Here is a 21,165-nt window from a genome sequence, read left to right on the forward strand (position 1 = left end):
CCAGCCATCAAACCAAGAGCAAACCGAAGCAGCCTGAGGGCCCTAGCTAAGCTTTCAGCTGACAGCCAGAACCTCCTTGCCAGTCATCTCAGGGAGCCATGTTGAATGTGGATCCACCTGATACCACGTGGAATAGAGATGACCTGATCTCACAGCCCTGCCCAAAGTAGAGAATTTGAGGCAAATAAATAATTGTTGTTTTTAGCCCTGGCTAGTGTGGCTCAGTGGATTGAGCAGTGGCCTGCAACCCAAAGGGTTACTCGTTCCATTCCCAGTCAGGGCACATACCTGGGTTGTGGACCAGGTCCCCAGCTGGGGGCGGAAGAGAGGCAACCACACATTGATATTTCTCCCCCTCTCTCCCTCCCTTCTCTCTAAAAATAAAGTATTTAAAGTAAAATAATTGTTTCTTTTAGCCACTAAGGTTTGGGGTAGTTTGTTATGCAGCAATAGATAACATACCCAACCTCACTCCCCCAAGGACCCTAAAATTAAAAGCAAAGCAGAGTGAAGAAGTTAATGTGATTTACCCTACCCCTCCCCCCAAAACCCCCTACACAATCAGATTAAGTCAGCACGTAAAAGAACTTCACACAAAGTTATCAATGAATGCTTTGTTAAAAAAAAAATTAAGGAATACTTCGACTCTTTAGGAGTGAACTTAAAAGGTTTTGCATTCTGATACAAATATTGCCAAGAAGTTTTATTTTTTTCAAGATTATGAGGAATGCATGTTCACGTTCCATTTTACTAGTAATCCAGTTTGGCCCTCTTAAATCCAGACTCACAGCTGATTTAGAACCCCAGCTATATGCACTTTTACTATTCTCCGAATCCCTTGACAGTTTCTTCTCTCGGCCGTAATCTAACGGAATAAATATGGAGTTCACTTATTCTGAAATTCATCCCCAACTTTATTTTCTGCTAGAAGAAATCTGTCTTTCGGTGCGGTAAACTAGCCACGCTGACTGGTCTTGGTTTCTTAAGAGGGTGAAAATGGGAGTTTATCCCTTCCTCCCCTGTGAGTAGAGAGTGGATGAAGACCTTTTGCTTTGTTTGGGGTTGTTTGGTTTTGGTTTTGGTAGAAGGCAGAGATATTAGCTGTATATAGAAACTGCAAATAAACTGGAACAGCAGCCTCAAATGCATCTGGCCTTGCTTCAGCCTGGTCAGCAATTTCCAGCGCTAGCAGACACTGCCAGCAGTTTTCACCTTCCTTACCTCACGTGATTGTCTCAATCACCGAGAAACGTAGAGCAGCAAAACTTTGAATGAGACACAAAGAAGGTACGTTACAGTTAGTAACTGTCAGAGGTTGGCCTTGAACCGGGGAGGTCGACGCTTCGATTCTTTCTCTTCCACCAATCTCCTCCCGGCAGGCCCCTGGTCCTGATGCTGAGCACCCGAAGAATGCACACCTGCCCCGGGGCCCCACGAGCCAGCCAATGAGGAGCCCACAGTCAGGAGGCGGGATGGAGAAGCTGCCAATGACAGAGCCTTCCCGGAGAGAGGTGCAGCTAATGAGGGCCTTGTGCTGCAGAGGGATGGCTACTCGTCCAATGAGAGGCTGTAAACTGCGAGTCTGGAAGGCGGGACGGCCAGTGGCGCTCCGGGGCGGGGCGGTGAGCACAGCGCCAACACACTAGCACCCCAACCCCGGCGTGCTGCCCCAGTCGCCCGCCATGGCCCGCACTGCCAGCCTCATCGCCGCGCTGGCCGCGCTCCTCGCCACTGTCGCTACAGGCGGAGACGCCCGGCCCAGTAAAATCGGTGCGGGAAGGACGTGATGGGGTGCTGAGCTGGGGAGGGCTGCGCGGGAAAAGGGTTCTCAGCCGGCGGCAGTTGGGTGGGGGATGGGGAAAATAGATGGGTGATGGAGGGGTCCTCAGGAGAGGAACTGGGTGGAGAAGAGATTAAGGGACTGCGTCGGGGCGAGGAAGGGGACTGCCCAAGGCAAGGTGCTGATGCGGAGGGTGGCATGGGCATTTGTCCCAGGCTGTCTGGGGCGGGAACTAGGCTTGGGGCAGGACCGGCCACTGATATCACCGAAAAATTCAGAAACAGTGAGCATCTGCCATGGACCTGGCTTTTTGCCAGGTGCCCCGATGACAGAGAGGACAGAATCTGGAAGGTTGTCAAACACAAAGGTTTACTGAAGGCCTGGGTAGTACGCACGGTGCTCATAGTTATGCAGAAGCCTGCATAATACATGGAAGTACATACATACAAGGCTGTAAGTACCCTGATATAGAGGAAGAGCACTTCACCTCAGCCTTTGATGGCTCTGGGAGGGCCCTGGAGGGCTTCCTGGAGGCAGCATCTAAGCCAGAACCTAGCAAGAGTAGGAGACAGCCTTACTGGAGACAGAACCCATGGTAGTTCTTCTGGAGATGGATTTTCTGAGTGACAGAGTGGGGAACTTTTTGACAGCAGTCATTTTATTTGAAGTTTGGTTGGGTTTTGTGGGGGGTTGCTTTTTTCCTCAATATTTTATTTCAAAAAATTTCAAACATACACCAAAGTTGAAAGAATTATGCAGTAATCATCCGTATACCCATCGCCTGGTTTCTGCCATTAACATACTGCTACTGTGCTTGTTTTATCACATACCTGTCACACATCTATTGATCCACCTTAATCTTAATGGATTTCAAAATAAATTGCAAGCATCAGGACACTTTGCTAAGTACTTCATTGTGCATATCATTCACTAGCATTCCATATTTATTTATAGTTTTTTCCTCTTAACAATTGTCATTTTAACTCAAGCTGACTTAAAGATTGTCATGTTCCTCACATATAAAATGTCCATAGTAGGCAGAGATGTTGGGCTTCTGTCCTGGGGGAGTAGGGGTCCCTTCTCTACTTATCTGCCCTCTGTGCACCTCACTTGACAGGGAGGGGTACACCACAAACTTACTGTCAGTGCAGTGCTAAGGCTTCGTGGGTCACAAAAGCGCAGCTCGGGCCACAGAGAGTTGAGGCTGAAGCCTGCCAGAAATCAGTTTGGGACTGAGAGTTTAGGGTTTTCAGAGGAAGGAGAATCTTGACAGCTAGAGTAGTCAAAGAAGACATGGAGAAAGTAGATTTTGAGCCAAGCTTTGAAGGTTGGGGAAGAGTTAGGCAGGCAGTGTGTGGAGGTGCTGGCCACTCCTTCATCTCTTGGGAATGGACAGCAGAGAGGGGCACTCCCCACAGACCGCTGGGGAAGGCTTGGGGCCTCCTCCCAGCACTACTGTTTCTGGCAGTACAAAGCTTGCTACCTGCCTCGTTCCTGCTGGACCTGCCTACCTTGCCCCAGGGGCATTGGAGCAGGACACTTGGCAGTGCCAGCCTGCCCTGTAGTTTCCAGATTGTCCTCAGCCCTCTGACAGGAGCCTCTGTCCTCCTTTGGTGTTTTGGACTCTACCCCCATTGAGAATGAGGAGCTTCCTGTTAGCACAACTTAACCCTCAGACTGCTGCAGGTTCAAATCTGAACGCCTCGGTGTGGCATTGGACCCTTGAAATCCCATAGTTCCACACACTGCCCTGCTCAGGCTCTTCTCTCTGTGGAGAAAGTGTTTCCGCTCATGGACAAAGCCGGTGTCCTCCAAGGTCCCAACCAAATGCTTCTTCCCCTTTTGTCTACCCACCCTCCAGCAGAACTCATTGCTTCCTCCTCAGGATTCCCTGGAACCCTGTTGTCTCACTTACTCACACATTGTCATAGCTGATTGTGCAGCAGTCTGTCCACCCACTCCAGCCTGGGCTCAGGAGGGCAGAGGCCCTGTTTGATTCTACTTGTGCCCCAGCACATCTTACCGTAGACCAGAGAGCCCATGTCAGTTCATGGGTGTTGAGTGAGCAAGGTCTTCTGCTGCCCTATGACCCTTGGACAGCTTCCAGGCGTTGTGATAGCAGGTTCTCTGGGAAAATGTGTAATTTGGGGCTCTTGCAAATGGAGGGGAGGTGAGCACACTGGTTTAAAAAGGTTAATGGCATTCTTGGAAGTGACTTTTTAAACACTGAGAAAGAGGAAGTGTTTTGTTTTTCAAGGTACAACAAATACTTAATGAACTCTACTGCCTGCCAGGATCTGGGGGCATAGTTACGTGCTCTCAGTCCTTAAACAGACCATTTAAGCAGAACAAGCCAAGGACCAGGCCAAGGGTAAGGAGAGTGTTATGCGGAAATATGCTGGAGGGACATCTGACTTGTCTTAGCTGGGTCAGCCAAGGCAAGCGATGACGTGAGGGCCATAGGAGTCAGCGAGGCAGAGGGTCACAGCGCATTCCTGGAAAAGTGGGCAATGCAGCCAAAGGCACAGGCAAGAGAGAGCACAGTCACATGCTCCACAGCAGAAGTGGAGACAGATGAGAAGGTGGAGTATTGCAAGGGCAGGGCAAGGAATGGACTAAGTAAGTGGAGGCCAGATGATCAGGAACCTTGTATTTTTTTTTGCCTTCTTGGCAGGTGCTGGTGGTGTTAGTGTCCAAAAGAGGTCTAGCAAGGACAGATCACACCAGGTTTATCTTATTTTCTTTTTGGATAGGGTTCCTAGACTGTCGGATGAGAGGATCAGATCCATGGTGGGCAAAAACAGTGGGTATGGTGTCAGGCCAGTTCGGTAGCTCCACAGCTGCTTTACTGTTCTCTCAGTCCTATTCAGTATTAGTGTCTGTCTGGCCAGTGATTCCCCATAGCACCTCACAGCCCTGGGCAGTCAAATGTTTTTTACCAGTGACTTGGATAAGAATACGATGGCATATGAACAAAGTTTGCAAATAACAGGAAAGCAAGAGGTATAGGAAAGACAATGGATGATAAGACCCACAAAGACCTCAAAGCACTGAAGCTTTGTAACAGGTGTCCAAACTGGAATAAAGTACATTATAAGGCAATGAGCAACCCATCACAGGGTGCATTCCAGTCTTGGCAAACACAGATACAGAAATGATGTGTCAGGTAAAAGGTTGGACTAGACCGAGGGTTGGCTGACTTCTTCAGTAAAGGGTCAGAGGATAACTATTTTAGCCTTTGCAGGCCATACAGTCTCTGTTGCACCTACTCAACTCTGCCTTATGTGCACGCAGCCAGAGACAATAAGCTAAAGAAAGTATTTGGCTACATTCCAGTAAAACTTTGTTTGCAAAAACAAGCATCTGCATAGATTGGGCCTGTGAGCTATAGCCAACCCTTGGATTAAGAAGTGATTTCCAAACACTGATCTGCTTAACAGTACCTGTCAGTGACTAGGTTTTCATAGTGAAATAAAAATAGAATGCAATGAGGTTTGTATCAAGTGAAATTTATTGTCTTCAAATGATCATCCTGAATTTTGAGGTTCCTGTTTTTTGCTGCTGATGTGTCATTTTCCTTACAAAGGGGGGGTTACAGGAGATGGCAGTTTTCAGATTGTCCTTTGCTCTTTACTAATAGCTTTACTAAAAACTAGTCTGCAGATTGCCTTTTTTGAGATGTTACAAGCCTAGGCAAGCGCCTGGGAATCACTGGCCCAGGAGGCCGAGAAGGTGTGGCCTGCAGTCTTATGCCCATCCTCTTGTCTCTTTCCTTGCCTGCCTCCCGGGCCTGCTGACAGCCGTGGTTGGAGCTGGAATTGGGGGCTCTGCAGTGACCCATTTCCTCCAGCAGCATTTTGGTGCCCAGGTGCAGATCGACGTGTTTGAGAAGGGGACGGTGGGTGGCCGCTTGGCCACCATCTCGGTCAACAAGCAGCACTATGAGAGCGGGGCCGCCTCCTTCCACTCGCTGAGCCTGCACATGCAAGACTTCGTCAAGCACCTGGGTGAGTGTGCTGTCGGGGACTCCATTGTCCAGCCTCCAGGGCTGGTAGCAGCCATCAGGCCCCTCCCAGATTGCCCCAGTGGTCAAGGCCAGAAGGTCATGTAGCCTAATCTCCTCGTTTTACAGATGGAGCAGCTGAAACCAGAGAGGGGAAGGAACTTGCCTGAGGTTACACAGTGAGTTAGTTGCAGAGCCCGGATCACAGCTCAGGTTTGACTCAAAGGCCAGTTTCTTTCCCTTTTAATTTGCTGCCTCTTAATAATCATAATCAAAATGGCTTGCACATGCTATGTGCTTGCCAGGTACCTGGCATCCTTGTAGGTGGTATGTAGACATCACCTCTAATCCTCCCTACCAGCCTACAAGATAGGAGTTATATCTCCTCCTGAGGAAATTGAGGCTCAGAAAATGTATATGCCTTGGCTAAGGCCATGCAGCTAAAAAGTGAGAGAGCTGGGGTTCTCTCCCAGCAGCATCTTTCAAAACCACAAATACATATGCTGCCTGACACTGACATTCCACTTTGCAGAAGTGGCACTCGCCCATGCGCAAAGAGACACACGTACAAGCTTACTCATCACAACAATGTTTGAAACAGCAAAAGGTTGAAAATACCCTGTCTGCCCACCCACTGGGATCTGAGATTAAATAAATTATTTATGTACACAGGCTGGTCAGCCAGATTAGGATGCCCTTTATGTCCAGGTGTAAGACAATCTGCAAGACGCAGCATGTCAGTAAGGTGCAGAACAGTGTATAGTATGTGGTGGGGGGGAGGGGGATAACTCACAGAGATACACCATGTATGAGTATTTGCACAAAATCTCTGGAAGGATGCTGAAGGAAGGTGCTTACTGGTGACTCAGAGACAGGAATGAGAGGGAAAGAGACAGAAACCTGTGACGTGGGGCAGACCCTATAACCTCTAAGCCTCAGTTTCCACACTTTTGACACCCACCCTGCCTCTTTGCAGGCCATGAGTGGAAGGAGGGAGACACTCCTGTGTTCTGTAAGCTGTAGAGGGTGGATGGTCACAAAGAGCTGTGTTTTGTCCCATGTGGTCTTGGTGCCCAGGGCTGCCCACCCCTGACATTCCTGGATGATATCTGAATTTCACTTGTAACTAAGAGGATTCCTTTTGGGGGAAAAAATGTAAAATGGTACATTATTTTCATTTGCATCTCTTTATTGACTAGCCAGGCCCAACACTTCCCCAGTGCATTTGCTTTCTGTTGTGAGCAAACAGCACAGATGAACAAACCATAGCATTCATATCCCCGTCAATGGAGCCAGTGCATCTGCATCCTTCAGGGAGGCCCCGAATTTCAGCTTCAGGCCCTGCTAGTTCTCCTGGGTGGCCCTCTGAAGGGAACCTGAGGGGCTCCCCCTTGTCTCTGCAGGGCTGAAACACCGGCGTGAGGTGGTGGGCAGGAGCGCCATCTTCGGCGGGGAGAACTTTGTGCTGGAGGAGACTGACTGGTACCTGCTGAACCTCTTCCGCCTCTGGTGGCACTACGGCATCAGCTTCCTGCGACTGCAGATGTGGGTGGAGGAGGTCATGGAGAAGTTCATGAGGTAGGGCTGGGCGGAGCTGGGGGGCTTCCAGAGGAAGAGAGAAAAAGATGGGGAAGGAACCTAGTACCATTCCATCCTGGTCCTGAGCAAGCCCCCAGCGTGAGACACGTACTGAGTTGGTACAGGCATGGTCTCTGGTATTGCCACCATAGCATTGTCTTTCCCTCTGCTAAACTAAGCATGGGTTGTAAACTCAGGCACCTGGCCGGGCCAGCCTGGGATATGCAGCAGCTGGGTAGGAGGGAAAGGTAGGGAGTGGCTCAGAGAGCTTTTGCACCTGTCATTCAGCAGAGCCCCAGTGTGAAGCCAGGTCTAGTGGGATTCTGGGGTATTTGCCCTTCCCTCTGCACTGTCCCTCTAGATGGGACAGGCCCACCACAGCTAGTGAACAAGCCAAGGGGAATGTAACCCATCTCTGACCTTTACATGGAGAGGAGGGCGGGTTCCTGCTGGGACTCCCAGATGTAGTGACCCAGTAGCGGGTGGTCAGCCCAGGTGCAGTGACCCAATAGCAGGTGGTCAGCCCAGATGCAGTGACCTAGTAGTGGGTGGTCAGCGCAGGTGCATGACACAACAGTGGGTGATCAGCCCAGGTGCAGTGACCCAACAGTAGGTGGTCAGACCAAAGACCCTCTGGACAAGGGCTCCAGCTCCGCCTATCTCCCAGGATCTATAAGTACCAGGCCCACGGTTATGCCTTCTCGGGTGTGGAGGAGTTGCTCTATTCGTTGGGGGAGTCCAGCTTCATCAACATGACCCAGCGCTCTGTGGCCGAGTCCCTGCTCCAGGTGGGCGTCACACAGCGCTTTATTGATGACATCGTCTCTGCTGTCCTGCGGGCCAACTACGGTCAGTCAGCAGTGATGCCTGCATTTGCTGGTGAGCCTGCAGCCCTCAGCCTGCCCACCTGCCCTTCCCTGACCCACGGTGCCCAGCATGGGCTGGGATCCCCATAATAACCTCACATCTACCCAGCTCAGTACAGTTGCCCGAGCACTCTGTTGTCCCAACCCCACTTGATTCTGGCATCGGTCCTCTGAGCTGGCAGGAAATGGTATTTACCCCACTTCACGGATGGTGAAAGCGAGGCTCAGATCTCAGGTCTAATGGTTTTCTACTACTCCTGATTAGGTCAGTTTCAGGAACTACTCCGTGGGGGTCTCTGGGCCCTGGGTATTCATCTCTTAGCCCACCTCATCTTCCCAGCTCAGAACTGGGGCCAGTGGGCATGTGCGCAACCCCCTGTCCAGCACAGGCCACTGAAGGGGTCACAACTAAATGCCTTGGAGGGCCATTGGGGCCTATCTCCCCCAAGGCATGGCGACCATTCTGGGCTTTGGAAGATGTAGGATTTTGCTGGGGAAGTGGGAGGATGAGGGGCTGGGGCATTTAAGGCCAAGAAATTGCACCAGCACTCGCTGGCCTCTCCTCCCAGCCTTCTGGGCTGGGCCCTTCTCTTCTACCAGCTTCTTAACAGGGAAGGGCCCAGGCTCCGTCCTTGGTCCTTTTCTCATGCTCCCTTGGTGAGCTCAGCCAGTCTCAAGGCACTAGATTCCATCCACCTGCCTCCTAAATATGACCTCCGTCCCTGACCTCTCTCCAGAACTGCAGTCTCATGTGTCAGCCGCCACCCCTTTGTCTCCACTGGGAGGTTTAGTGGGCGTCTCAAACTCAGCATGTCCAGACCTGAGCTCCTGACCTTTCCCTGCAGGCCTGCCCCTCCCAACTTGGTTGGTAATTACTCCTTTCCATTGGTCTGGCCAAAACCTTGATTCATTTCCTTCTGTCATATTCTTCACCTGGTATGTCAAGAAATCCCATCTGTTTTACTTCTGCACGTACCCAGAATCCAACAGCTTCCCACCACTGCTTCCTCCCCAGTCTAAACCACTAGCATCCCTCACCTGGGTTACTGCAAGTCTCCCACCAGCTCCGCCCACGCACATACCCCCACCGCCCCCTCCAGGCTATTCTCAACACGTCTGCTGAACGAGCCTGTTAGAACAAAAGACACCGTGGCAGGCCCGCGTGTGAAACTCCGTAAGGGCTCCTCTTTCCTTCAAGAGAAACCCAAAGTCCTTTCAGTGGCCTGCAAGGCCCTGCATGGCCTAGGCTCCACCACCCCACCCGCACTCACCCCAGTCCACCCACCCTGGCCTGGCCCTACCTGAGCGCTTTCGTGTGGCCCTCCCTCTGCCTGGAACATTCTTCCCTGAGTCACAGTCACGGTGAACTCTTTCCTCATCGTGTCTTTGTGCAGGTGATACGTTTTCATTGAAGCCACCCCACCTCCCAGTTTTAAGTTATACCTCAACCCCCCACCCCCGCCCCTAGCAGTCCCAGTCCCTCTGCCCTGATGGTATCATCTTCCAGCAGACTGCTAAATTTACTTATTTTATCTCCCATTAGAATTGACGCTTCCTGTCTCCCTTGTTTACTAGTGTATCCCTAACACTTAGAACAGTGCCTGGAGAGACCATTGTAGGCACTCAGCCCATTTTTGTTGAGTGAATGAATGGAAAGATTTGGAATTAACAAGCACCTCCCGCGTGCCCAGGATATGGTTCCTCTAACTCCTTCCCAGCCTTCAGATCCCACCAAGTGCCCCATCGTGGGGCTTCCCTGTTCACTCTTTAGTATTTTGTGTGTGTGTCCTTCAAGATACAATTCACATAACATACCACTTACCCATTTAAAGTGTATACTTGAGTGGTTTTGAGGATATGCACGGTTGTACACCCACCTCCACAATTTGGAACATCTTCATTGCTCCCAAAAGTAACCTCATACCTTTAGCTTTAGCTGTCACCTCTCCAGTACCCCCAGCTCTCCAGCTCGAGGCAACCACGAGTCTGCTGTGTTTCTGTGGATTTGCCTGCTCTGGATAGTCTATAAATAGAATCCTACAACCTGTGGTCTTCTGTAGCTGGCTCTTGCATTGAGCATAGAGTTTCCACTTCACAGCATTGGAAATGTGTTGTATTTATCTTTGTGTGTGTTGCCTCTCCATGCCCATGGTTGGGAGGCGTCTTGGCCTGGGAGGGAGGCCCAGGCAGTGTAGTGGTGGATTCCTCGGCCCCACTGCCCAGTGATTCTGAGAACCCACCAACCCCCTCCCCGCTTTGCCCAGGAGCCATGGCGCTAGCCGGGGCCCAAGGCACCCTCTGGTCTGTGGAGGGAGGCAACAAGCTGGTTTGTTCCGGTCTGCTCAAGCTGTCTAAGGCCAACGTGATCCATGCCATGGTGACCTCTGTGACCCTGCAGCATACAGGTGAGTGGACAGAGCAGGGGGCATGGCCACTCCTCTCTTAGACAGTGAACACTTACACCCCTTCTGTCCCTAAACCCTGGTCTGTGATGTGCCTGGGGGGATTCCAGAAAACCATTGGGAAGCCCCAGCACTGCCAAATGACACCAGAGGGCACTGTTGCCCCAATTCAAATGTCAGAGCTGGAACACTGAGGTTTGTATCAATCTGGCTTTGTTCTTTTGACCACCGAGGATTTTGAGCCACAGTCAGTGGCAGAAGCAGAGCCAGAGCTTGAGTCTCCTGACTCTCGGCCCAGTGCTCGCCCTGCAGCCACACCAGCATAGAGAGACGAGGACCTGCCATTGGGACAGCCCAGCTGTCCCCAGGGTCTCATAGCCTCTGTACTGGGCCCCAGGTGGGAGATCAGTGGGTAGAAGCCAAGAAATAGGTTGACTTTTATGCTCTGTTCCAGAAGGGAAACCCTTGTACCTGGTAGAGTATGAGAACGAGGTGGGCATTGGCTTCGACTTCTACGACATAGTGGTCATCGCCACCCCCCTGCACCTGGACAACAGCAGCACCATCACCTTTGAAGGCTTCGACCCGCCCCTTGACATCACCCAGGACTCTTTCCAGCCCACTGTTGTCTCCTTGGTCCATGGCTACCTCAACTCTTCTTACTTCGGTTTCCCTGACCCTAAGCTTTTTCCCTTCGCCAACATCCTTACCACGGATTTCCCCACCTTCTTCTGGGCCCTGGACAATATTTGTCCCGTCAACATCTCAACCAGCTTCCGGCGGAAGCAGCCTCAGGAGGCAGCCGTTTGGCGAGTCCAGTCCCCTAAGCCCCTCCTTCGGTCCCAGCTGAAGACCCTCTTCCGCTCCTATTATTCAGTACAGACAGCCGATTGGCAGGCCCACCCTGTCCACAGCTCCCACCCCACCCTCCCTCGGTTCGCACTCCATGACCAGCTCTTTCACCTCAATGCCCTAGAGTGGGCGGCCAGCTCTGTGGAGGTCATGGCTGTAGCCGCCAAGAATGTGGCCCTGCTGGCTTACAACCGCTGGTACCAGGACCTAGACAAAATTGACCAAAAGGATCTGATGCACAAGGTAAAGACTGAACTGTGAGGGCTCTGGAGCGAGCCTGGGAACGTCCATTCCTGGCTGCAGATGATTCACCGCCCTCAGCGGCCGAGGCTAGGCAGGCCACACTTGCCTGCCAAGCCTCCTCCTGGCCTCTCCTGTGTCGAGTGTCTTCTCCAGCGTGGGTCCAGGCGGCCTGCTCTCTGCCTCTCTGTCTTAGGGCTTCTCAGAGTGGTTGTTCCAAGAGAGAGAGTAAGAGGGGAAGGAAATTCAAATCAGTGTATTCACTTTATTTATTTTTTTAAAAGAAGAAATAAAAATCCATCTTCTCCAGCTGCTTCTAACTTGGTTTTCTAACTAGGAAACAGGGATAACAGTGGGAGGGAATGTTAAGACAGAGAACTTGGATTCCAGTTCTTTATTGGGTTTCACTGCCCACTCCCAAAACACCTGTGGCAACACCAACAGCGACAGTGTAACCAGATGGTTACAAATAAAGTAGGAGGGGAAACCAGAAAACAGAAGGCATGATAATAGCTCCCATTTACTGAGGGCTTAATGGATGTGAAGTACCTCGTTAAATTGCTAGACACCATCCAAGCCTCTCGGGAACACCACCTACTCGGGGGAGAAGACTGGCAGGACCCAAGGAAGAGGTGGTCACCCCAGCAGCGCTGTCAGTGTGGCTGCCTGGCAACCAGTGGAAAACAGGAAACAGACCCAGGCAGTAGGAAGAGGACCACGCTGTCCTTTATGCAGGGGATGTGGAATGTAACACAGTCTTGCAAGGAGACAAGTCCCCAGATGGTAGAGGGCAGTCATACCTGACCCCCAAACATTAACCCCAGCAGAGTAAGGAAAGAAAGCTGTTGGGACGGAGTTCAGCTTTAACCTGATTCAACGCCCAAGTCCCACCCAGACCTGCTGAATCCGGCTTGGGTTGGGCCCAGGAGGATAGACACTGCCAAAGGACATTGATAATGGGGCTTTCCCAACAGGAACAACCCCAGAGGTCATCCAGCTAACTTCCCTTTTTTAAAAAAAGATAGAGATAAAAGCCCAAACTGACTAAATAACTTGCCCAACGTCTCTTGGTGAATTCATAGAACAGACCTTAAATCTGGAGCTTCTTAAAATTACATGAATTCCATGCCAAGGTGAGAGTGGTGGTCGTGAAAGAGAAGGTGCCTTTAAAGTGCGAGAACTGTGCCCTTGGTCATTACAGGAATTGTGAAGTTGACGCATAGGGAAGATGCCAGACTTGATGGAGTAGAAAGCCAAAGTCACACTGTCCTAAGCAATGAAAGGGCCTTATTGGTTATCACTACAGCCCAGGCTCAGAGCACTGTGCAATGCCAGCGTCATTTCTTCTCTCATGGTCAAGGATGGCTGCCAACAGCTCCCAGGGCAAGTGGGTCTTCTCCCACGACCTCTGAACCACAGTCTGGGCTCTGGGCCAGTGGGGGCCCTGCTGAACCAGTTACTGTGGCCAAGTGAATGCCACATGCTGATTGGCTTAGGACTCAGCTGGGATGAGATTAAATTGATTGGCTTAGAATAGTCAGAACCCACCCCTGCCTGCAGCAGAGGTGACCCAAACTCTAAGTAAGGTAGGAGGGGTAGAAAAGGTGGAAGAGAGAACCACAACATCAACCACGGGTAAAATGGGGCTGTGCCCTCTTGTTCCTCTCAAGTCCAGTGAAATCCATGTGTAATGGTGTATTTTCATGGTTTGTCTTTAAAGTGAAGATGCCCCAGCCTATCACGTTGTAACTGATAATCATTGGTATTGGGCAGGGCGAAGGAGGCCAATACCAAACTGCTTCTGATAACCACCCAGTCTCTTGCATCCCTGAGGATGTGCGCAGAGGAAAAAACCAGGGCTTTTACATTTGATCCCCAAAGCTGGCACTTTGGCTCCCTGCTCCAGCCTGACTGCAGTGGAGCTGGCTGCTTCTTCAGGAGCTTCCTTTGTCTGGATAGGCAGGCCTGAACAGCTCAGAATCAAACCTGGCCAAAATGCCCATGCTGCCCGCTTCCCCAAGCCCAAACCTGAGAGCTGGATCTCACCACCTTCCCACCTACAAAAAAAGGGCAGAGATTCCTGAAGGCAGGGGAAGGGAGCATGAGAGCCAGCAGGAAGCCTCTGTCCCCAGGCCCACCCTCCCCTTCAGGCCAGGACAGAAGCCCTCAAGGATCCACAGAGCTCTGGGAGAAGAGAGAGCATTTGCAAAGACAGAGTCCTACAATCTGCCAAACAAAACAGGAAAGAGGCCACACATTCTCAGCAGTCCTGGGGCAGTATAGTACATGTCCAAACTCCTCAAAGGAACTTTGCCCCTAGAGCAGGTGACTCAAGCAAGATTTCAGCTCTTTCTGGGGAGGAGGGCTGTGGAGGGTAGAGTTGGGGATGGGTGAGGAACAGTGGGGAGGGAGGAATGCCTTGCTCCTGACCCACCTTTGAAGGAGCAACAGAGGGAGCTGGGGACAGATCTTGGGCTCCCCTTGAGGCCTCTGTGCATGAATGCATGCATTCATTCATTCACCAAGCGCTGCACCCCTGTTTTGCACATGGCAGTGTGCTAGGTGCTAGGTATACAACACTGAGGCTAGCAGATGAGGCACCTGTTCTTACAGAGTGCGGGATTCTCACCAGAGAGGGGAAAGCATGAAACGCATTTGAATTCAGACCAAAGGAGTTTAGGGGCACAGTGCAGACCCATTCTCTAAAGGTGCTGAGCTCCCTGCTGCGGCCTGCAAACCAGGGAACTGGGAAGGGCTGATGCCAGCCCAGGCTCAGGAGACCAAGCTCCTGAGTCACAGAATAATAAAACTGCAAAAAACCTGGAGAGGCCTAAATGCCACCTGTTCATTTGACAGATGAGAAAATTGAAGACTGGAAAGAGGAAAAGACAATCTCCATATGAAACTAATAAACTCACTGGTGTTTATTGAAGATCTCTCTGTGTCTGATGCTCTGGCAGGAGTCCCACCAGGTGAGGAGTTTCCCCAACCAATCCCCATGCCCCAGGATACCTGGGGTCTCCTCCCAAAACTGGAGCAACCCATCTGCCATTTAACTCTTCCCTCACCCTCACCCTCACCCCACCAAAAGGCCTTGGGAGTCATGGGTCCTTCATGTGCAGCTCAAGTCATAAGGACTGAAGAGCAGGCTGTGGGGGCCTCAGAGATAAGCAACCCCCATGGAGGAGACATAGCTGCTGAAGGCATCAGCTTGGGCTGGCACAAGAAGTCTATTTTCCATGTGTCTGGAGCCAGGCCGAAGCTTCCTGGGGTAATTTTAACCAGTATCCACTCTAGAACAATACCAAAAAAGGTAAGTTACTTACCACCCCAGACAGACACATAACTAACCAGTGCCCTTTCATGAATTATAGAGCCTTAATACATTCACAGCTAAAGCTGCTTTAAGCATTGAAGTTAGAGCAGACAAGTATTTCTATACTGGCTGTTGGCCCTTTTATCGAAATTAACTCTAAAGTGCCAGCTATTCTTACCCTCGGAAAATAGCTGGAGCCCCTCAGCTGTCCTGGGGGAGGGCAAGTATTTTTAGATCTAAGAGCAGCTGATTTAGGATTTGTTGCAAGGGCTAGGAGGGCAGGGGAAGGATTGAATTGCAAGGGGCTGATGGGTGGGTGGGAATTAGTATCTACGGGACAAGGAGCCATGAGAAGCTTCAGGGCAAATCTATCCCCACTGCCTTTTTGATCAGCCAAGTGTCTTGATATAAGCCAGTGGGTCTCCAGACCAGCAGCAGGAAACACTGCATTAGGAATGCGAGCCTCAGCCCCCACCTCGAACCTACTGACTCTGAATCACTCTGTGAGGGCCCAGCAATCTGGATTGTAACAAAGCCTTGGGGAGGTACTGGTGTTCTCTCGAGTTTGAGGACCACTGATGTCAGCAAACCATACAACCAGAACCCCTTGTGGGTAAGGCTGGATGAAAGAATGATTTGTGTTGATGCTTCTCAACTCCAGTGTTTGTTCAAAGCCAGAAATCCCCAGCCCCGAAAAAATTCATTCCCACATGAAAATTTCAGGGGCTTGCTGGCCCAGGTTAGAAACGCCTGCTCTTTGGCAACCCAGAGGCTCTCCTCTGGTCTTAGGTGGACCTGCAGAGAAGCTGAGTTGAAAGAGATCTTATTCCACCCAGAGCAGGAATCTGCTCCACGATATTCTTGAGAGGCTCAGCCTTAGCTAGACCCTTCCGGAGATGGGGAGTTCACGGCTTCTGAAGAGATTGTTTGCAACAATCCTGAGCTTAACTGGGGAGAGTTAACGCTTGGTCACTCCTACATAGGTTTATGCCAACCAAACTCCAGCAGCATGGCTGAAGTAAGGCTTATAAACCCAAATTAAAGGAAGTATGTGACCGTCCTAAATGGTAGAAATAAATACAGTATTTTTTTTTAAATAACCTATTTCAGTGTCAGAGAACTCTGAGTGATGAAAAATCCTCCTTTATATTGATCTGAAATCTACCTCCATGGAACCTCCTACCCCCACCCTGGTTTTGGCATCAGAGCCGCAAGGAGCAAAGCCATAGTCTTGCTTTAGAAAGACAGCATTTACTTTTCATTTGCCTTGCATGGTGTAGGGATGCAGTGACGATGGTCTCCAGCTGCCCACGGGCTCTGAGCCTGGGCGGTTCAGAAGATGCAGGTGCAGCCCACAGCAATGGTCTCCATGACTGTGCGCTGGCGGCAGGGCCCAGTGCGCGGCGGCAGTGGGCAGAGGCGGCGGCGCACAGGCACCTGGCTGAACACCGGCACGCTCACCATGCTGCGGTCCTCCTGCATGGTGAAGGGGTTCACGCAGCCCAGACACAGGCACCGCGCCTCTGGCAGGTCCTCAGGGATGCGGCTGGGGTCGTGGTTGATGCTGCAGGAAGGCAGAAGAGAACAGAGCTCAGGGAGCAAATTGGAGCCCACGCACCATTCCCCTACTTTTCCTAACCCGGGTTTTCCTTCCCACAGCAAGATCAGGCTATGCCACAGGGAGAGCAGCAATCAAGTCTGTTTTCCAGGTGAGAAAAGGAATCTTGGAAGGCAAGTCAGGTGCCCCAAGGTTATCCAGGTTCAAGGTCACCAGTCAATCACCCAGTTTTCTTCTTTCATTCAGCAAGATCCCTATCCTAATACTACATGGTGCTATGCGGTCACAAAGAAGCTAAGGCCCCTCTGTTTCCCTCCCCCCCTCCCCCTTGTTTATAGTCTTGAGAAATTTAATTCAGAGGAAGTAACATAGAACATTTATGCCTAATTTCCACTGCAAGAGGAGTCAGGAGGCCTGGGGTCTATTCTGACTTAGTTTCTATTCATGCAACAAATATTTTTCACACACCCACCATGTGAGTGAGTCTGTCCTTGACATCGGGTGTTCACTGGTGGGCAACACAGAGGACTTCCCTCCTACAGATGGGAGTATAGGGACTTGATTTGGGACCTTGTCTTCACTGTGACTCAGTTTCCTCAGCTGCTAAATGTAGGCAGTGAACTTGACCTGTGGATCTGCAGTGTCAGGATCACCTGGGAACTTATTAGAAATGCAGAATCTCATCCTCCCCAACCTCTTGATTCAGAACCTGCATTTTTATAAAATCCCCAAGAAAGCCAAGGACATAGAAAAGTGAGAGACCTAGCTTTGGAGGATCATTATGGATCCTTTCCAGACGCCACATTCCAGATATGGCAGCCACTAGCCACGTGAGTCCAGCTGGACTTCACATCATCACAGAAAATTCTATTGAACATGATATTCTGGAGTCTCAGGACATCAGTTGTGTAGCCTGGGTTTGTGAGTGAGGACCCTTCAGGGTTAGCCTGTGTCTTCATTATTCATTCAACACATACATAGGTGGCCCCTTCTGTGTGTCAGGTGCTGGGCTGGGATGTGGAGCTGCAAACCAAGGTAAGACTCACCTCTGTCATCTAGAGGCAGCAGGTCATGATTCCCAAACCCAGCTGTGAATCCTAATCATGGGGCAATGTATTAAGTCTCACTTTCTGGGCCTCAGCCCTGGAGGTTTTAACTGGATGGAGCATGAGAATCCATAGATGATTCTAGTGTAGGCATTGGGAAGGTACAATTCTAGCATGAGTCCGATATGGACACAGTTAGCTCAAAACCACCTGGAGGCACAGTAACTGAGAGGTGCATACAAGACACTCCAAGCTGGAGAAAGCGACATTCAGGGAAGGCCTTGCAGGCTCTTCTGGGGGACTTAGAAAACAATAACAGCAGCGCTCTGCATGGATGTCTCTTTGCAGAGAGTCTAAGCAACTTGCCCAAAGCCACACAGCAAGCAAGAAGCAGAGCCAGGATTCTATCCCAAGCACTCAGGCCTCTGCCTTCAAGGTCTTAACTCTTAACAATGATGGGGACCATGCACAAGGTGTTTCCCCCTTACCCCTGCAGCCCTCAACATGCAACCCAGCTTGCCCACGGCTACCCAGGCTGGCCTACCTGTAGCCCCAGGGTGACAGGCTTCTCTTGTTGGACAGCCACAGCTGCAGGTTAACCTCACACTTCCTCCTCACTGGCTCGGAGCTGTTCCTCAGCTGGGCCACCATCTCCCCAAGGTTTCTCTCGTATTCCTCCATGCGGGCGTATGGCTTCGCCCGAGATACCAGATCCAGTGGCACCTGATGAGGCCCAGGGGCCAGGGACCCAGGCCGCCCTTGCCCCTTCCTCTTGCTTTTGGGGTTCCTGGGCTGGCCCAGCCCCAGGAAGATGGAGATGGTGAGAAGAAACAGCTAAGGAGGAAGGTCACAGGTCAAAGGTGAGAGAGCCAGGAACCCCTGTAGGCCAAGACTCAGCACCCAGAGAGGGGAGAGGGAAGAGGAAAGGCCTTATTGGGCCGCGCCCTGCCCGGGTCCCACCAGCCCACTGCACACCTGTGCCAACACTTCCATGCACCACACTCACAGCTCAGTCCTGTCTGGAGCACCTTTGAATACTCTCCCCACCCATCTGAATTGATGAAAAGGTTTTTAAGGGCCAAGGATGGATCTTTTCTAAATGTTATTATTTGTAAATAAAGTCTTCCCCCTGCCCTTGAAATAAAAATCTCCCCACCCTCCCACTTTTCTCTATCTGCACCACTTCCTCACTTCCCTGAACAGCTCAACAGTCTCCCACCTGGTCTCCCCAAACCGCCCTTGTCTCCTTCCAATCCATTTTCCACACCAGGGCTAAGAGCAACTGTTTGAAATGCCAATCTAATCAAGTCACCTTCCTGGGCCCCTGCTTCCTCTCACACCCATGCTTCAGCCTCTCCTTTTCTCAGTTCCTTCCTCTCACCATGCTCTTTCCTGCCACAGGGACTTGGCACAGGCCATGACCTGCAGAGTCCTGCCTCTCCTCACTTTCTAAGTGCCTCTCAGCCCTCTAGGGTCACTTCCTGAGGGGTGCCTCAGCGGGCCTTCTTGCGCCCTTAAGTCCTCATGCCTCTTGCTCATATGACTACCATCTTACAGTCTGTATATGTGACTCTTTTCTATGTCTGTCCCCTGCTAAGCACAGACTCCATGAGAGCAGGCATGGGGTCAGCTTCCACACCCTGTCTTGTCTCCCATGTCCAAGTAGATACACAGCTGTGACCATCCCTGCCTTCTGCAGCTTAGAGTCTGGGAGAAATAACAGATGCTGAACAAAAAAAACAAACACCTAAATCTCACTAGAGACGAGAGTGATGGTGGGACCGTGCAGTGCGTGGTTAGAAAAGAACGAGACCACCCATGTAGCCAGGTGGCAAGGTAGGGGCCCCGCAAAGCCTTTCTGAGGTGTGGGCATGTCAGGCAAATTTTGGAGGATGAGAGGGAGGCAGATGGGAAAGAGTGTGAGATTTGAGTTGGGTAAGAGCTTTGCTGAAAGGAAACAGTGAGGCTGAAGTACAGTGTACAGAGGGAGGGGAGTGAGATGAAGCTGGGGAGACGGGCAGGGGGAAGCCAAGGATCTCTGTTGGACTCCCTGACACCTGTACTCCCCTCCTGCACCCCCTAAACCCCTGCCTGCTCCACCTCTCGTCCTCTCCTCACCCACTTGTATCCACCCCCACCTGCCGCCATCCACTTCTGCCCTCAGAGCCGGGAGTGTCAGGAAAGCGTCTGGCTCACTCCAGAGAGGACCCAGACTTCTCAGGAAGCCTGGGAGAGAAGGGCCAGGACTCGGGTGGGGCCAGGGCTGGCTAGATGGGAGGGACCTTCAGGGGGAATTTCATCTCTTCCCGGAATCTAGCCAGGCTCCTACCTGACCTGTGTCCCTCACCCCACAGTTTGCATGGCCCGTGCCTGACTTATCCAGGCTACCCAGCAAATCTTGACCCTTGGAAACAAGTTCCATTGAAGTCCCTCTTGGCAGAGCCATTTCCTGGAGCAAAATCCACAACAGAGATTCGAGACGCTAAAGTCTTCCTTTTTGGTCCTAGATTGTGGTACAGAAAACTGTCTTCCTAACAATAGACTTTCTCATCTCATCTGAGTTTTCACCTTGTGTTCTTAAACTCCGGTTCTTCATTCAGAGAAACCCAGAATGGAATTGAAGTCCCCCTTCCCTCATGTTGCAGATAGGAACCAGAGGCACCGAAGGACTTGCCCAAGGTCACACAGCCTGGCTCTCAGAACCCAAGGACTCTTTGGAAAAACCCCGATAACTGAGTTTGCCAGGATCTCCCCAGATGCCTTTGGCCTGAAAGGGCTTCAGTGTGGACAGGCCGAGCCCCATTCAGAGGCCTGAGCTACTGGCCATGGCTGCAGTCTGTGAGACCAGTCTGTTTCTCTCTAGTCCTGGGGGAGAGGACAAGGGGTGAACTCTGCAGGTTCCAAGCCAAACAGAGGCAGACATTAATCAATAGGAAAGAAGTACCGAAACACTCGAGCCCTAAAGAGGGGTGGGGGTGGGGGCGTGGGGAAGCGCCACGTACCAGGTTGTACAGCCAGTCCATCCTGACGAGCCAGGCAGTCAGCCTGCAGCTGCCGCCCGCCTGGAACCCCAGATGCCTCCACCAAGAGAATGGCAGCGACAGGATGGAGCGAAGCAATTATAGCTCATCAGGGGGCTGCTGGGGGTGGGTGGGCTCGTCCTCGCTGGGAGCCTTGGGCCCCCAGCTGGTTGGGCCTGGCTCAGTGGCAGGCGGTGAGGGGCGTGGGGGCAGGCCAGGAACCGGCCGTGGTGCCCAGGGGCTGTTGACTGAGGGACAATGCCCTGTGTGTCTGGTGGGGCTCTGGCGGGTGGCACCTCCGCCTGTGGCCTGCGGCCGGCCAGCCGGCCAGCACCCACAGGGCCGGTTAAGACAATCAGCTTCGTTTGCCTTGGGGATGGCAAGGGGGTGAGGGCAGAGGAGGGACAGGCTGTCCGTTGGTCAGGAGAGCAAATGTTCTCAGAGCATGCTGGCCAGGAGCAGGATGCAGGGCCCTGGGCATGCAGGCCTCAGCCAGTCTCAGGT

The 21,165-nt window shown here is 51.6% G+C and overlaps 2 protein-coding genes across 3 annotated transcripts; one reads left to right on the forward strand and one right to left on the reverse strand.

The window, feature by feature from the left end:
* Positions 1-1,626: 1,626 nt before the first annotated feature.
* PCYOX1L (prenylcysteine oxidase 1 like) lies at positions 1,627-12,030 on the forward strand. Its single transcript, XM_024577057.3, has 6 exons — positions 1,627-1,770; positions 5,581-5,787; positions 7,187-7,361; positions 8,029-8,240; positions 10,492-10,632; positions 11,084-12,030. The coding sequence occupies exons 1-6, from the start codon at positions 1,683-1,685 to the stop codon at positions 11,740-11,742; spliced, it is 1,482 nt and encodes a 493-aa protein (XP_024432825.2). The 5' UTR covers positions 1,627-1,682; the 3' UTR covers positions 11,743-12,030.
* Positions 12,031-16,268: 4,238 nt separating this feature from the next.
* On the reverse strand, positions 16,269-20,734 carry IL17B (interleukin 17B). Of its 2 annotated transcripts, none has more exons than XM_024577082.3 (3): positions 20,644-20,734; positions 18,186-18,475; positions 16,269-16,601 (listed from the first exon to the last, which is right to left on the reverse strand). In XM_024577082.3, exons 1-3 carry the CDS (start codon positions 20,662-20,664, stop codon positions 16,370-16,372), a joined length of 543 nt encoding a protein of 180 aa, XP_024432850.2. In that variant the 5' UTR covers positions 20,665-20,734; the 3' UTR covers positions 16,269-16,369. The 2 variants fall into 2 exon arrangements, with proteins under 2 accessions (XP_024432850.2, XP_045041059.2); XM_045185124.2 differs by lacking the exon at positions 20,644-20,734 and adding an exon at positions 18,861-18,900.
* Positions 20,735-21,165: the final 431 nt, after the last annotated feature.

Source organism: Desmodus rotundus, chromosome 6 (assembly GCF_022682495.2).
Source record: "Desmodus rotundus isolate HL8 chromosome 6, HLdesRot8A.1, whole genome shotgun sequence".
NCBI classification, from domain to species: Eukaryota; Metazoa; Chordata; class Mammalia; order Chiroptera; family Phyllostomidae; genus Desmodus; species Desmodus rotundus.

Coding starts and splice junctions, on each gene's coding strand:
- PCYOX1L (XM_024577057.3), top strand. CDS start 1,683: ATGGCCCGCACTGCCAGCCTCATCGCCGCGCTGGCCGCGCTCCTCGCC. Junction 1,771..5,580: donor CGCCCGGCCCAGTAAAATCG/GTGCGGGAAGGA, acceptor GCCTGCTGACAG/CCGTGGTTGGAGCTGGAATT. Junction 5,788..7,186: donor AGACTTCGTCAAGCACCTGG/GTGAGTGTGCTG, acceptor TTGTCTCTGCAG/GGCTGAAACACCGGCGTGAG.
- IL17B (XM_045185124.2), bottom strand. CDS start 18,899: ATGGATTGGAAGGAGACAAGGGCGGTTTGGGGAGACCAG. Junction 18,476..18,860: donor GGGCGGTTTGGGGAGACCAG/GTGGGAGACTGT, acceptor CTTCCTCCTTAG/CTGTTTCTTCTCACCATCTC. Junction 16,602..18,185: donor CTGTCACCCTGGGGCTACAG/GTAGGCCAGCCT, acceptor GCCTTCCTGCAG/CATCAACCACGACCCCAGCC.